The sequence below is a fragment of the Equus quagga genome, chromosome 7, assembly GCF_021613505.1.
Source record: "Equus quagga isolate Etosha38 chromosome 7, UCLA_HA_Equagga_1.0, whole genome shotgun sequence".
In the NCBI taxonomy this organism is placed as follows: Eukaryota; Metazoa; Chordata; class Mammalia; order Perissodactyla; family Equidae; genus Equus; species Equus quagga.
In genome coordinates, this window is record NC_060273.1 from 38,654,032 (window position 1) to 38,667,900 (window position 13,869).

The following is a 13,869-nucleotide window of genomic DNA, read 5'->3' on the forward strand; positions in this document are numbered from 1 at the left end:
GCTCCCACTGACAGTGGAAGACAGGTGGCCCATTGAGGTTATCATCCTTGCATTGTTCACATTGAGATGGGTTTGTGGCGTTTTGAGAGAAAGATTCACCACACGTCTGTGCGAGCTGGGGATGCGTGGCTGCTGTGTCAGCTCCAGCTGGCTTCATGGTAGTTTGTCAGTCCTTCTTTACCCAGTTGATACGAACCCTAGCCCCCCGCTCATTGGCGACAACACTGGGGAATATGGTGACACTTCATGAGCGAGTTGCCTTCATCCAGGGCAGCCTTTTCGGAAAACAAACAGCAAACAGATTCCATCCATCACCCTGTGTTTGCAGTTTGTGATCATCCGCCTGTTGTCCTTTCCCGGGGCGGGGGGGGGGGGACAGGAGGAAGGGGACCGGGCCACCCCACAGAGTCCCGAGGGCTGTTGCTGCCCTCCTCCTCCCCTCCGCAGAGTCCACCCTGCACACAGGGAGCTGCTCATGTTCAGACTTCCCAGCTCATTACCTCTGGTTGCCAAGGTGCTGACCCAGAAGCCTGGCTTATTCCTCGTGATTAAAACGTGAGCTTTACTGTTGACCCTGCCCGGGAGCAAACAGTAATCTTTCTGCCGTCAGTTTTCGCCCTTTTCCTCCGCCTCTCCCCGACTTGCCCTTCGGTGTGGGCTAAGTGAGGCGGCATGTTGTTTTCCCATTGCTGCCGTATCAAACCACCATGGACTTGTGCCTTAAAGCAACAGAAATTTATCCTCTGAGAGTGCCAGAGCTCAGAAGTCCAAAATGGGTTTTATGGCTGAAATAAGGTGTCGGCAGAGCTGTGTTCCTTCTAGAAGCTCCAGGGGAGAATCATTATCTTACCTTTTCCAGCTTCTCGGGGCTGCCTGCATCCCTTCGCTTGTGGCCCTGCATCATTCTGAGCTCTGCTTCCATCATCACATCCTCTCTGACTCTCACCCTCCTGCCTCCCTCCTCGGAGGACCATTGTGATCACATTGGGCCCGCCGTATAATCCAGGATAATCACCCCAACTCAAGATCCCTAACTTAACCACATCAGCCAAGTCCCTTTCACCACGTAACCTAATAGGTCACAGGTTCCAGGCACCAGGACCTGGATCTCTGGGGCCATTATGGTCCCTACCACAGAAAGCCTTATTTATTTAAAAAGAGCCTAGTAAAAAGAGTTTGATTATCTTTTGTCATTGAACTTGGTGTAAAAATATAGAAGATTATCCAACAGAGGAACAAAAGTATTAACTTCTCCAAGGAAATAATGGGAATCACCCTTAGGAATGCAACCTATAGGAAAATGTGTAATTAAAAAGGGAGTTATAATACTCCTTGATCAAATGCTTTTACAGGGTTGCAATACAAATTCACGTGGGCTAGTTGTGTTTGGGACAGAGCTATGGGACGGCCGTGTCCGGTAGGTCACTCTGCACCGACGGAGACGCTCTGCTTCTCTGTTGTCCAGGGGGTCACCACCAGCCTCGTGTGGCTGCTGAGCACTTGAAGTGTGGCTTGTACAACTGAGGAACTGAATTTTAAAATGTAATTAAGTTACATTTAAATATAAATTGTTGCATTTAAATATAAATAACACAGGCTGGAACAAGGGATCCTAAACTGGATTCTGCGCGCAGGTTTTAGGAAGGCTGCAGTGAAATAATTGGCAGTTTTGTCCCTGAGGGGCAGGTCAGTAGCTTTCCTCAGATTCTCAGAAGACTGCGTGACCCAGAAAGGTTTGGGGCCCTCGTCCAGAGGAAAGCCACAAAGAACACTGGGTCGCACAAAATACCCAGAGCCATTCTTCTTGACGACGCGGGAGCAAGACTGCAGCGCTGGCTCCCTGTGGATGAAGGAGCTGCTGAGCGAGCAAGCTGGCTTCAGAGCGTAGGATGGCAGCCCTTTGATATAGGTGCTTGGCCAGAGGAACACAGAAGGCTGGCAGTCAGTCAGTTACCAAAAGAGCTGGCCCACGCGTGCCCGTGTGCACGCGCAGCTGACTAGGGCGGCTCACCTGGGGGGACCGAGCAGGCCCCAGGCCAGGGCTGCTTAGAGCATCACAGCATCGCAGAGTGGGGAGTCTGAGGGGTCATGGTCATCCCCCGACCCCACCACTTCTGAGTTCTCTCTTACCCACCCTCGTGTGATGCGGGAACATCCCATGAGAGAATGCTGCCTTCTGTGGCCCCAGATCCATTTAGGGTGGCTTTAACTTTGCTAGAAAGCTTTTCCTTAAACGATAACAGCAATGTTGTTACTCAGAATAATAGTGGTTAATATTGTTGAGCACTTCCTGTGTGCTACTCCTCACAGTTTCATTCCTTCTCCTATGAGGAAGACATAATTATTCTCAGGCACATTGGAGATGGAGACCTGAGCTCAGAAGGTGACATGGCATCCGTGTCCTCACAGTTCGCGAGTGGCTGAGCCAGAATTCGGACTCAGGGCTGTCCGGCTCTGCCCACTGCCTTCGTATCTGAACCTCTCCCCGGGCCCCTGCTGCTCCGGTTCCGACCCAGGAGCTCTGGAGAGGAGCGCAGACTGGTTTGCTCAGTAGCACTCGCGTATCTCACGGCAGCTCTTCTCGGCGGTTTAGAGGTGGAGGAGCAGACAGGTGTCCTGAGAAGTGGCTTCGTGGCCCTCTCCTGGTTCACCCAGAAAAAGCCTGCCCACTTCCCTGCTCCCGCGAACTGCTGGACGGCCTCAGCATATGTCCTGCCTCTTCCGTTCTGCCCGGAGCACCAGGCCTCTTTTCCTGAAATGATGTTTTATCCTCTTCCCACGTTGTTGTTCGTTCGTGCGTGTCCGTCTTTAGCACAAGTCAGGTTCAGCTGGGCGTGCGCGGCTGCCTTGGAACTTTCCGAAAGGTCAGTGCCCAGACTCGCTGACTCTGATCTGCCACGTAGACCCTGCTCGGTGAACGCCTTCCGTGCCCCATCTCTCAGGCAAGAAGTCGTCGTACTCGAGTCCGCTCAGAATATTTGAAGCACTTCCTCAGTTACTTCATTGTTTCCCTTGAGCTAGAACTGACCTGTGCTATTGTGGGAATTTGGGGTGGACCCGGTGTTGGGTTGATACCGTGTATATTCCATGCGTACACTGCAGTGTGGTTGTGCAGTAGCGTCACCTAGCTCCTTTATCATGTCACCTAAGTATCATTTCTTTTTTGTGTTGAGAACAGTGAAGATTTAATCTCCTAGCAACTTTGAATCTTATAATAAGGATTGTTGACTATAATCTCTATGTTGTGCATTAGTCGTTTGCTTCATTTTAAATAAAATAGTCTTGAGATCATATGGACTTACCTCTGGGATGTCCCGTTGTTATAAAATGGGTACTGGTGACTTGGGGTAAAATTTCCAGTGACTATCCGACATGGATTCAAAATAGGTGTATCTCCCATTAACAGTGCTCGAAAGTGACAGCTGAAATGCGGGATGGTGGCCCAAATACATTTCAGATGCAAACAAGTCAGACCCATATTATAATGTGCTGTTTTCTAAGCAAATTGTCTGAGACTAATAATTCAAGAGGAGGTGTATGTAGAAATAAAATCTGGGACCGGCTCCATGGCCAAGCGGTTAAGTTCACGTGCCCGGGGTTTGCCAGTTCAGATCCTGGGCACAGACCTACACACTGCTCATCAAGCCGTGCCGTGGCAGTGTCCTACATAGAAGAACTAGAATGACGTACAGTTAGGATATACAACTATGTACTGGGGCTTCAGGGAGAAAAGAAAAACGAAGATTGGCAACAGATGTTAGCTCAGGGCCAATCTTCCTTGCCCAAAAAAAAAAAAAGCCAGAATACCTTTAAAACAAAAAAAGATAGTAGTATTGGTAAGTGAGTTCATTTAAACTATGGGGCACCAGTTAGCGTAATGTATGTCCTATGAATGAAGGAATGGGATGGGAGAGGTACCGGGATTGCTTTACATAACAATAACCATCACTGAAGTCAAAGCTGTTTTCAGGAGGCCTTAACGAATGTTTCCTTTCTCTTTCCTTCTGCAATGGCTGTTTCCTGACCCGCGGCTCTCACTCCAGGATTTGCGCAAGCAGGTAGCGCCACTGCTGAAGAGCTTCCAAGGGGAGGTAAGCCTTTATATTTATTTCGTATCCTGAGCCACCCTGCATAATAGTTCATTGCGCCTCCTTTTTATTCTCCTTAAATAAATGCCACTGACAGAAGGTGCTTACCCAGGTGGAGCCTCCCCAGCTGCATCGGCCCGACGTCACGCAGATTCTGTGCTTCTCAGTGTGATGGTTCCACTGGGTCTTCTTCACTGGAGCCCAGCTGGAAGGCGAGGCCGTGTCCAGAATGTCAGACAGTGTGGTGGATTGAGGCGCGAAGGGGCCGGTGTGGTCGCCCTCCTCATGGTGGACCAGGCCTGTTCAGACCGCAGCCTGTAGGAGTTCTCCGACCTCCTCAAGCTCCCCGTCCCCCAGCTGGTCTGGGGCCGCCGCCACCATCAGGCCCCCCGGGTGGAGGGGAGGGAGTGGAGCAGTCTGGTGCTTTCCCGCATGGCTGCTGGGGCAAGAGGAGTTTCACTCGATGAGGCTTAAGACACAGAGCACAGGGAGCTGCCACGCCGAGTAAGTCGGAGCTCTATCTAAGGAAAGGTTTTCTCGTGGGTCCTTCCCAAGGAGGCCTAGGCAGGACGGCAGGCGGCGGCCGCTTGTCTGCGACGTGTGCCCTGGCTGCTGGTGGTGGGAGTGGTGTCACGGAGCGGACAGGCGGCCGAGGCGGGTGACGCTCCAGCTCCTCCTCAGCCCTCTGCGCAGCGACTCGGTGAACTGCAGAAACGCGCAAAGTTTGTTCCTGCTGGGAGTTCTTGGCTCTCGGTCTGAGCTGCTCCTGTTGGAAAGATGAAGTAGTAAGAATGCTCAGAAGAGGGAGCGAGCTTTTGAAAGGTCTGTGAAGAACCCATATTGGTGGCATCTTAGGAATTGTATGTTCTTGCAGCTATGCGATTCACAGCACGGGGAAGGGGCGGGGTTCCGGGAAGGGAGGTGGCGAGTTCCAGAGCGACGGGAGGCGGCGGGCAGAGGGGCTGCAGGGGCTGGAGTCTGGGCCCAGGGCTGCAGAGGAAGAGGCCGGGGGGCTGCCGTTTGGCACATTCTTCAGCGCACAGGGACAGCAGAGGACGAGGGAAGGAACAAGGTTGGTCCGGGAGACTGCAGCGGAGGCGAGCGGAGGGGCTGGGACGGTGAGGGACCACTGTGATGGCCGAAGCTGGTAAAACGGGCAGCCGGGCCCTGCCCAGGACGCCCCCGTGCGTAGCTCCGTAAGGCACAGGGGTTGTCGAGGCTGCGTCTGGGAAGGGCTCGATTCCCCTTTCCTCGGAGTTACACCTCCAGGCCCTCATTCTGAGAGTCAGACTGTCACCTTACCCCGCCCCACACTGTCTGACCCCTTCTGCCACCTGCTCAGCAGATCTTGTGAGGCCCACCGGCTTTGTATTTCCCTAGCGAAACCACTCAGTGTGCTTTTTTGTTTGCTTGTTTCTCCTCCTTTTTGAAGAATTTCAGATCTGCATACAGTAGACAGAGCCATATGCTGAGCACCTGAGCCCCTTTACCAGACTCACCACTTGGTCACATTTTCCCACGTTTGCCCGCTCCACCCCCCACCCCTTTGCTAAACATTGGAAAGTAAGTTGCTGCGTGCCCTAAACACGTGCGTCCATCTCCTGAAATCGAGGGCGTTCCCGACATTTCCACAGGAACCCCGAGAATTACACCTGGGAAGGTGACACTAACCCATGGTATCTGATATTGAGTCCAAAATCACATTCCCCCAGTGATCCCCAAAACGTCTGTTGTAGCCGCCCCACCCCATCAGGGTCCCATCAGGGTCGTGCATTGCATTTAGGGGGAGATATGTGTATATATATATATTTTTTCTCTTAATAAAGAACACTCTCTCCATCCCCTCTCACTTTTGTTATTGTTTTTTATTACGTTGAGTTTTGTGGATTTTATTAAGAATCTAAGCCAGTTATCTTATAGATTATCCCACATTCTAGATGGGATACTGGCTTTAGTTCTGGATATATTAAATTTGAAATGCCTGAGAGACATCTAGACTCCCCATTTGCCCAGTTTTTTAAAGGCTATTTGAAAAGTAAATATTTTTATAGCACCATTAATTAATGTTTGCCAAGTCTCTGCTAATTGCTATATTTACATTAAATAACTTGTGCTTTCTAGTAAGCTAATTAAGTAAAAGAGACGAAACCCTCCTTGTTTGTGACTTTGCACTTTCCTGGCGGAGGGTGACCGAAGCCAGATGCCTCACAGGCAGGGGCAGTTTCCGGTGTGGAGGCCGGAACACAGCAGGTCTCGGTGCGTAGATGGGGCAGGACCCAGTCAGCCGACTTTTCTAGAAAGCCTCCTTCTGTATCAGAGGCTTCTTCTTGGATCTTCAATAGTGTCTGCAGAGTGTGATTTTATTTTTGGGGTCTGTTATTTGAGCTCGTCCCAAGGTGCTTGAGTTTCTCTTAGAAACATGTACGGTGTTAGTGAAAACATGTTCCTTGCCCCAGAATTTGTATAGATGACTTCCCTATTTGAGCTCCCCAAAAGGAAAAACAAAACAAAATAAAATGAAGTTTTCAGACAGCAAGAAATTCGCAGAGTTTCTGCAGGAACGTGTCTTTGTGGTGTGGTACATATGATGCCATGGGATGCGTTGACCTGCCCAGGGTACCGCTTACCCCCCACAGTGTTTTCTTGTGGTTCAGTGTCACTCCAGACATCTTCCTTCCTGTAGTTTGTGAGACCCGCACGATTCAGTGACAGCTTACCTTTCTAGACTCCTCTCACTACTTACCCCATCGCTGGACACACAGCCATTCTGGATTTGTCAGGCCCTTGCGTGTTGGGCGTCCTCGCTGGCCTCCAAGCCTTCACACGGGCTGACCTCCTTCCTGAACTGCTCCTTCTTCCTTCTGCTTTACCTGGCTCACTGCAGCCTGGGTGTCACTTCCTCAAGGAAGGTCTTCCCTGAGCCCCAAGGGATAGGCCAGGTCCCCTCTACTATGTGCTTCCGTTGCACCCTGTGCTACTGGTGACAGCATTTGTCATTGTGCCTGAGAGCCACCTGTCACTTTGTCTCTGTTCCCCATTAGTCTGTAAGTGTGTGAAGGCAGCCGCTGTGTCTTGTCTGTTGGCCATCATATTCCCAGCACCCGACATAGCAACTGGAGCTAAAAAGTATTTGGGCTCTCAGAAATGGTTACTGAATAAACGGTTGAACAGTGGGGTTCCTCTGGAGGCAGCTTTTAAAATATTTTTGCCTCTGTCCTTTCTTGGGTTGTTAATAAGGTGAAAGGGACCCCGGAAGAGAGGTTCAGGAAATACCTTTAGAAGAAACTAGTAAATAACTGTTAGTTGCTATACCTAAGCTGGTGTGTTCCACTAGCCCAGACGGCTGATTGGTACAGGAAGGAGGAATAACCGAAATGGTCAATCCAATGTAAGGCTTATTTTAGTCCAGTAATTAAGACAATCCCTTCAGGGAAGTGACAGTCGTCCTCTCTAGGAAAATGCTAAGTCTTTCAAATGTCTCCCCCCCTCATTGTTTCTCTCCCTGAGAAGGGTCCTGGTCTAGAAGGTCGAGGGGCTAGAAAATTGGCTTAGGCTCTCCCTTCTTGGCTATAGGCAAGCTGGTGCTTAAACCAAGTGTCCTTAAGGAGAAAAATCCTCTTAAGAAGTAATTTAGGTGCTTATATTAGAGGGAAAATAAAAGACTGAAAATCCATGAGCTAAGCGTCCAGCTTAAAAAGTTCTAAAAGTACAGTAGAATAAGCTCAAAGAAAATAGAGAGGGGGAAATAATACATATAATTAATAATAATGATGAAAAATATAAGAATGAAAAAGAAAACAAAGACCCAAGAGAGAAATAGCCCAAAAGTTGGTTCTTTGAAAAGACTACTACAATAGACAAACAACCTTCCTAATCAAGAAAAAAAAAGGTTAGGAATGGAAATGGGGATAACTTTGTAGCTGCAGCGAAAATTAAAAAGATAATAAGAGAATATTGCAATCATTTTTATGCCAATAAATTTTAAAGCCTAGACAAAACAGACACATTTCTAGATTTCTATAATGAACCTAAGCTGAGTAGAGAAGAGTGGAAACCATGACTAGCCTTCTAACTATTGCAGAACTATTCCCACACGTTCTAAACAGTTTTGTGAGAGACTTATCCATCATCCATGAAACAGTTCTAATCTTTTGCAGACTCCTTCAAAAAATAGAAAAAGAGAGAACGCTTCCTAACTCATTTATGAGGCAAGTATGACCTCAATACCAAAACCAGACTAGAACAGTACAAGAAAGGAAAGTTAAAATTGTCTTATTTATGAATACATATGCAGAAGTCCTTTAAAAAGTATTAGCAAATTGAATCCATCACGATTCGTGTATCCCAAGAATGCTATTTGCTTTAACATTAGAAAACTTATTAATGCAAATTAATATGATTAACAGATTAAAGAGGGAAAAACTATCTCAACAGTTATAGGAAAAGAATTTGATAAAATTCAGCATTCATTCATGATAAAAACTACCAGCGAATTAGGAATAGAGGGGAACTTCTTTAATCTGGGAAAAGGTATTTATCCAAAACCTACATCGATCATCATACTCGATGACGTTAAAAACATTCTCTTTAAAATCAGGAAGGAGAGAGAAGGCCTGCTGTCGCTGCTTTTCTTTAACATTGTACTGGAAGTCTTAGCCAGCAGCGAAGAGGAGAAAGAGAAATAAAGTATAAGTCTTATAACAGAAGAAATGAAACTGTCATTTTTCAAGTGAGCCTCAATTATGTAACAAGGTTGCTAGATACAGAATCAATATATGAAAGTAATTACATAGCTCTATGCCAGCAGCACAGTGGAAGAGGTTACCACTGAGATAGCAGCGAACAATAAAGGGTACCTAGAAGTAAATATAACAATGGGTAGGAACTCTTTCTGGAGAAAAGTATAACGTTTATATTGAAGGATATTAAGGAAGGTTTAAATGGAAAGAGAGAAAGTATTCAAGGATAGAAATTCCCACGATTAATAAAGATGCCAATTTCCCTCAAATTGATTATAGAGTGAATAATTGTAGTTCCAGTGAAAATTGCAACAGGATTTTTTATGAATCTCGAAAAGCTGATTCCAGAATTTATATGCAAGAGCTAGTGTGGATAAAGGTGAACATAAGAGTAAATAAGAACAAGATGAAGGATTTGCCCCACCAGATTATCAAAGCTACGGTAATTGGCACAGGGATGGATCCAAACACCAATGGAACAGAATAAAGAAATGAGGACCTGGCCTGTGCATGTATAGAAGCCAAATGTACTGCGCGGATAGCGCTGCAGGTCAGTGGGGAAAGGGTGGACTTTTCAGTAAATGGTCCTCTGACAATTGGTTGTCCTTATGGAATTAAATGAAATTGGATCCCTACCTCACACCATATGTGAACTTAAAGAACAGGTGAAGACTTACGGCAAAACTTTAAACCCTTTAGAAGAAAATATAGATTGTGATGAGTTTGGGTTGGGTAGGATCTCTTAAACAGGAAACCGTAAAGGAAGAAATTGTTATGTTCAACTACCTTAAAATTTAAAAGTAAAACCTTGTGTGGGTTTTTTTTTTCATGGAAGGACATCCTAGAGAAAGTGAAGAGATCAGCCCAGGGCACTGCTAGCTCAGTTCTCCCTTTCTTGTGAACCAGAAAAAGGCTCCACCTTAATTCTCAAGACATTTTACATTCTCTCTTGGCAACTTGTCGTAAAGATTCAAACCTGTCTGAATCTTTCTCATAAATAACAAACATCAAATGCCTCTGAGGTGAATGGTGCCCCTAGGGCCGCACTGTGAACAGATCATAGGTGTGGTATCCCTGGCCGCAAGTCACAAACCAGGAGGAAATAGTTGCCACACACGTAATTGACAAAGGATTAGTTTTCAGAAAATATAAACAGCTTTTACCTGCTAATAAGAAAAAGACAAATATCCTCGTAGGAAAATGGGCAAGAGCCATGAATGGCATTCTCAGAAGAGAAAGTCAGAATGGTCAATAAATGTATGAAAAGATGCTCAACCTTATAATCAGGGAAACGCAAATTTAAATAATTTAAATGCAACTTATTCATATCTACCAAGTTGGCCAAAATTCAGAAATCAAGATAGGAGTGTAAATTGGTGTAACCTATTCACAAACCAGTCTGGCCTCAGACACTAAAGCTGAGGAAGCGCACGCCTTGGCACAGCACTTCCACTCCTGTGTGCCATAAATAAACTCACCCGTGGGCCACGGGAAACAAGTTCAGGAGTGTGCGAAAAGAGTGAACAGGTGGAAACAGCCCAGCTGGCATCAGCAGGAGGAGGAGTAAGTGAAGAGTGGCATATCCATACGAGGGGGAGAAGGAACAGAATGCAGAGATGAGCAACACCAAGCTGATGTCGCTCAGGGGTACGGATGTCATAAAACCATAAAGCAAAGGGTAAGGAGGAAATTCAGAGGAGAGCTTGTCATAGCCAGGTGCAGAGGAGCTTTCAGAGGTCGTGGGAAGGTTCTTACCCATGGGTTCATTTTGTTGTTTATACTTTATATATTCTTTTGTAAGTGTGAACTGTTTCTTTCGAAAAGAAGTAATCATGCTTACAAGGCTGTCGCTACATAATCCTATTTGTGCGTGTCAGAAGCTGAAGATTATCTTTTTCCTTCTCTTTGCATTTCATCTATGATAAATTTTAATCTCCAGATGAATGGAGGCCTCCGCTGAGGCCGTGCACTCGAGAAGGCTGAGGGGGATGCGCATCTGTAATCATGTTCAACATGGTGTTTGTGGGACCCTTAACTAGTCCGAGCGGGTGCCAGGTGCTTCTCAAGCATGTGCTGCCCCGTCTTCACGACACCGGCAGGGTGCTGCTGCCTTGACCTTCCTGTCACAGGGCCCCCAGAGCTGTATCTGTCTTCCCCACTGGCTTTCACTGGGGGAGGAGGTGCCCCATCCTCACACACCAGTCCCTCCATGTGGGCTTGGGGGCCCGCCTCCTCTGGCTTTCTCAGGAGCCACAGTTGGCAGTCATCCCGTCTCCTGGATCTTCAGTCTCTGCCACTTCCAGGATTGTTCCCGTCAGCATTCCTCCAAGCGCTAGAAGGTTCCATCCTGAGACAGCACATGCGCCTCATCTGTCCCCTAGCCCTCTTGGCCAAGCTTCTCCGAAGCGCCATCTCCATCCTGTGTGTGTACCGTTGTTCTCCAACCCCCCAACCTGGCGCCTGCCCCACTGTCCTTTGACTGTCTCCGTCCTCAGCTCTCTCACCTCATCAACGTTCAGCCAACCGGACAACTCCTCTCTGGGTGTATTCTCTTCTGTCGACGTCCTGTGATGTGGAGCCCTCTGGTTTTTCCCTGTTGGTCTCCTTGGGCAGCTCCTTCTTTTCATTCAGCCGTCTGAATGATGGCGTTCTTTGCCGTGTAATCTCTCAGTTTCTATATGCCGAATCCTCTGATTTCTCTCTCTCGGGTTCCAAGCTCACAGGAGACGGCCTGTTTGCTGTTGCCTCTCAGGTGTGAAACAGGAAAGGACTCTTAAGGCACAGCCACCTCCCCTTCTCCAGCTTCCACGCCTGCTGAGCTTTCCTCTCCATGCTTTCCCCTCTCAGGAACAGCTCCCCAGGCCCCCAGCCGCCTCAGCTGGAAGTTAGCATCTGGGACAGCCTCTTCTCTCCCGTGGGCTCCCATTCCTCCATCCGACCTCCACAGCTTACTCAGATCTGCCCGATTCTCTCCATCCCTGCCACCCGCATCCTGTCCACAGCCATTGTGTGTCGCTGAGACTGTCTCAGTGGTTCCCTCGCTGGTCTCTGTTCCAGCTTGTCTCCACTCCACGCCTGCCTTTCCTCCGAGCATCAGCCTGGGTCGGGTCACTTCTGGCTTACAGGCCTTCCGTGGCTCCTCAGTGCCCTGGAAGCAAACACAAGCTCTGACCTTGGCCTTCAGGGTGCCCTGGCCGGGCCACAGCTCACCTCGCAGCCCCACGCTGTCCCCCCCAGCCCTCTGTCTGGCTCTCTCCGACTCATCCAGCAGGGCTCAACTCAGATGTCATGCCCTCGAACAGGCCTCCAACCGTCAGTCCAGACCAAGGCCGTCTGCTCTCCCTCTTGCAGCACCTCCTCCTCTTGTTCAGAGCACTCCTCTCATTGTGTTTGTGACTTTGCTGGGGCCACCGCCCTCTCTAGGTTTTCTGTGTCAGCATCGGCCTCCTCTCTGTACCAGTAGCTGGCCCTGGTGAGCATACAGTAGGTGTCCATGGGTGAGTGGGGGAGGCAGCATCCTCATTTACAGATGAGGACACTAAGGCCAGAGAGAGTAAGTCAGCTACCCAGAGTCACCCAGGCGATGATGGCAGGACTGGGGTTGTCGGCACCCAGCCACATTCTCCAAGGCTGTGGCACTCTGACACTGCTTGGGGAGTGAGGAGGCGACGCCTTCTGCCCCTCCATCATCAGTCAACCCCCGCAGTCACTGGTAAGGACAAGTGACGTTCATCTGTATAAAATGCTTTGCACACGCACCTTAGGCACCCCACCCCTTTTGAGCAGTCCCTCCTGTATGGACTCTGGTGCCCCGGGCCTTGTCCCACATGTATGTAAGTATCCGTGACTGTGCAGACCCTCCCTGACCGCGCCCCTTGCAGGGCTGCGGCCCAAGTTAACTGCAGACCGTGGCTTCATCCCTGTGTCAGTAGCCAACACGGCCCCCCTGAGGGACCAGATAACCATCTGAAACTTCCCATTGTACTGAGTGGAGGTCCCTGTACGCATAACACACCAGCAGTCTTCAGAGCCGCGGTCAGGCTATGGGAAACCCCACACGGCCTCTGATGCTGAGTTTTACTCTCTGATATCTGTTCATTTCTTCATTCAGTAAAACCCTCTTGAGAGCCGACTGTGTACAGCTCTGGGCCAATCGGAGCTAAGGCTGTAGCTGTGGATACAGTCAACAAGGCCCCTGCTACCTTGAAGCCTGTGTGCTAGTGGAGGGAAATATACAGGAAATGCCAAAAGTGATGTCAGATGGGGACAGGTGCTGTGAGGGAGGTGAGGGGGGAAGTGGAGTCGAACCAAGGAGCAGGTGGCTTCTTCAGAGACAGGCGTCACGGAGACCTCTCCCAGGAGGGGACGTTGAGGTGAGGTTAGACCGAAGTGATGAGAAGAGCAGCCATGCCCAGAGCCGGGGAATGAGTGTCAGGTGGAGCGGGGCAGGTGCCAAGGCTCCGAGGAGGGACAGTGCTGGGATGACCGGGAGGTGGAAAGAAGGCCGAGAGGGCTGGGGGACAGGGGGCTCGTGGGCCATGCTGGTAAGCTTCTTTGAGAGACTCTAGACCAAAGCAGAGGTCTGAGTGTGGCGGAAGGAAAGGCCCCATGCACACTTGCAGGGCCATCTGACAGATTATAATCAAATGATAGAGGAAATGGATTAAGTTGGGTAAGAACTCCAGGAATCAGTTAAAAGTGACGAGGAGTTTTGAGGGTGTCCTGTGGCCCACATCTGTTGCACTGTAATGTATTTAAGTGTTCACATCTAAAGGCCACGTCTAAATAAAGCCAGGGTGTCTGTGTGCTCTCCTCCAGAGGACATTGCACAGGGAGCTCGAGGCCTGGGAGCCAGCCCAGGCGCTGCCGCTCACTCTCCCGTGACCTCGGGCCGCTCCCAGGCCTCTTTTGGCCTGACTTGCCTCCTCTGTAAAATGAATGCATGAGCACGATAGTCAACAGGGAGCCCCAGAGCCCTGAAGTCCGGTGTGCCTCAGCACACTAGTGCTTGGGCTGACTGTCATCGGCAGAACAGAAGGGGA

General features: G+C 49.1%; 1 protein-coding gene across 1 annotated transcript in view; it reads left to right on the plus strand.

Annotated features, from left to right (window-relative positions):
* Positions 1 to 13,869, plus strand: part of CUX1 (cut like homeobox 1) — a 339,593-nt gene that overhangs the window by 159,126 nt on the left and 166,598 nt on the right. The window contains exon 3 of the mRNA XM_046667235.1: positions 4,044 to 4,091. Coding sequence (XP_046523191.1) covers positions 4,044 to 4,091 — 48 coding nt within the window. The remainder of the gene's footprint in view (positions 1 to 4,043; positions 4,092 to 13,869) is intronic.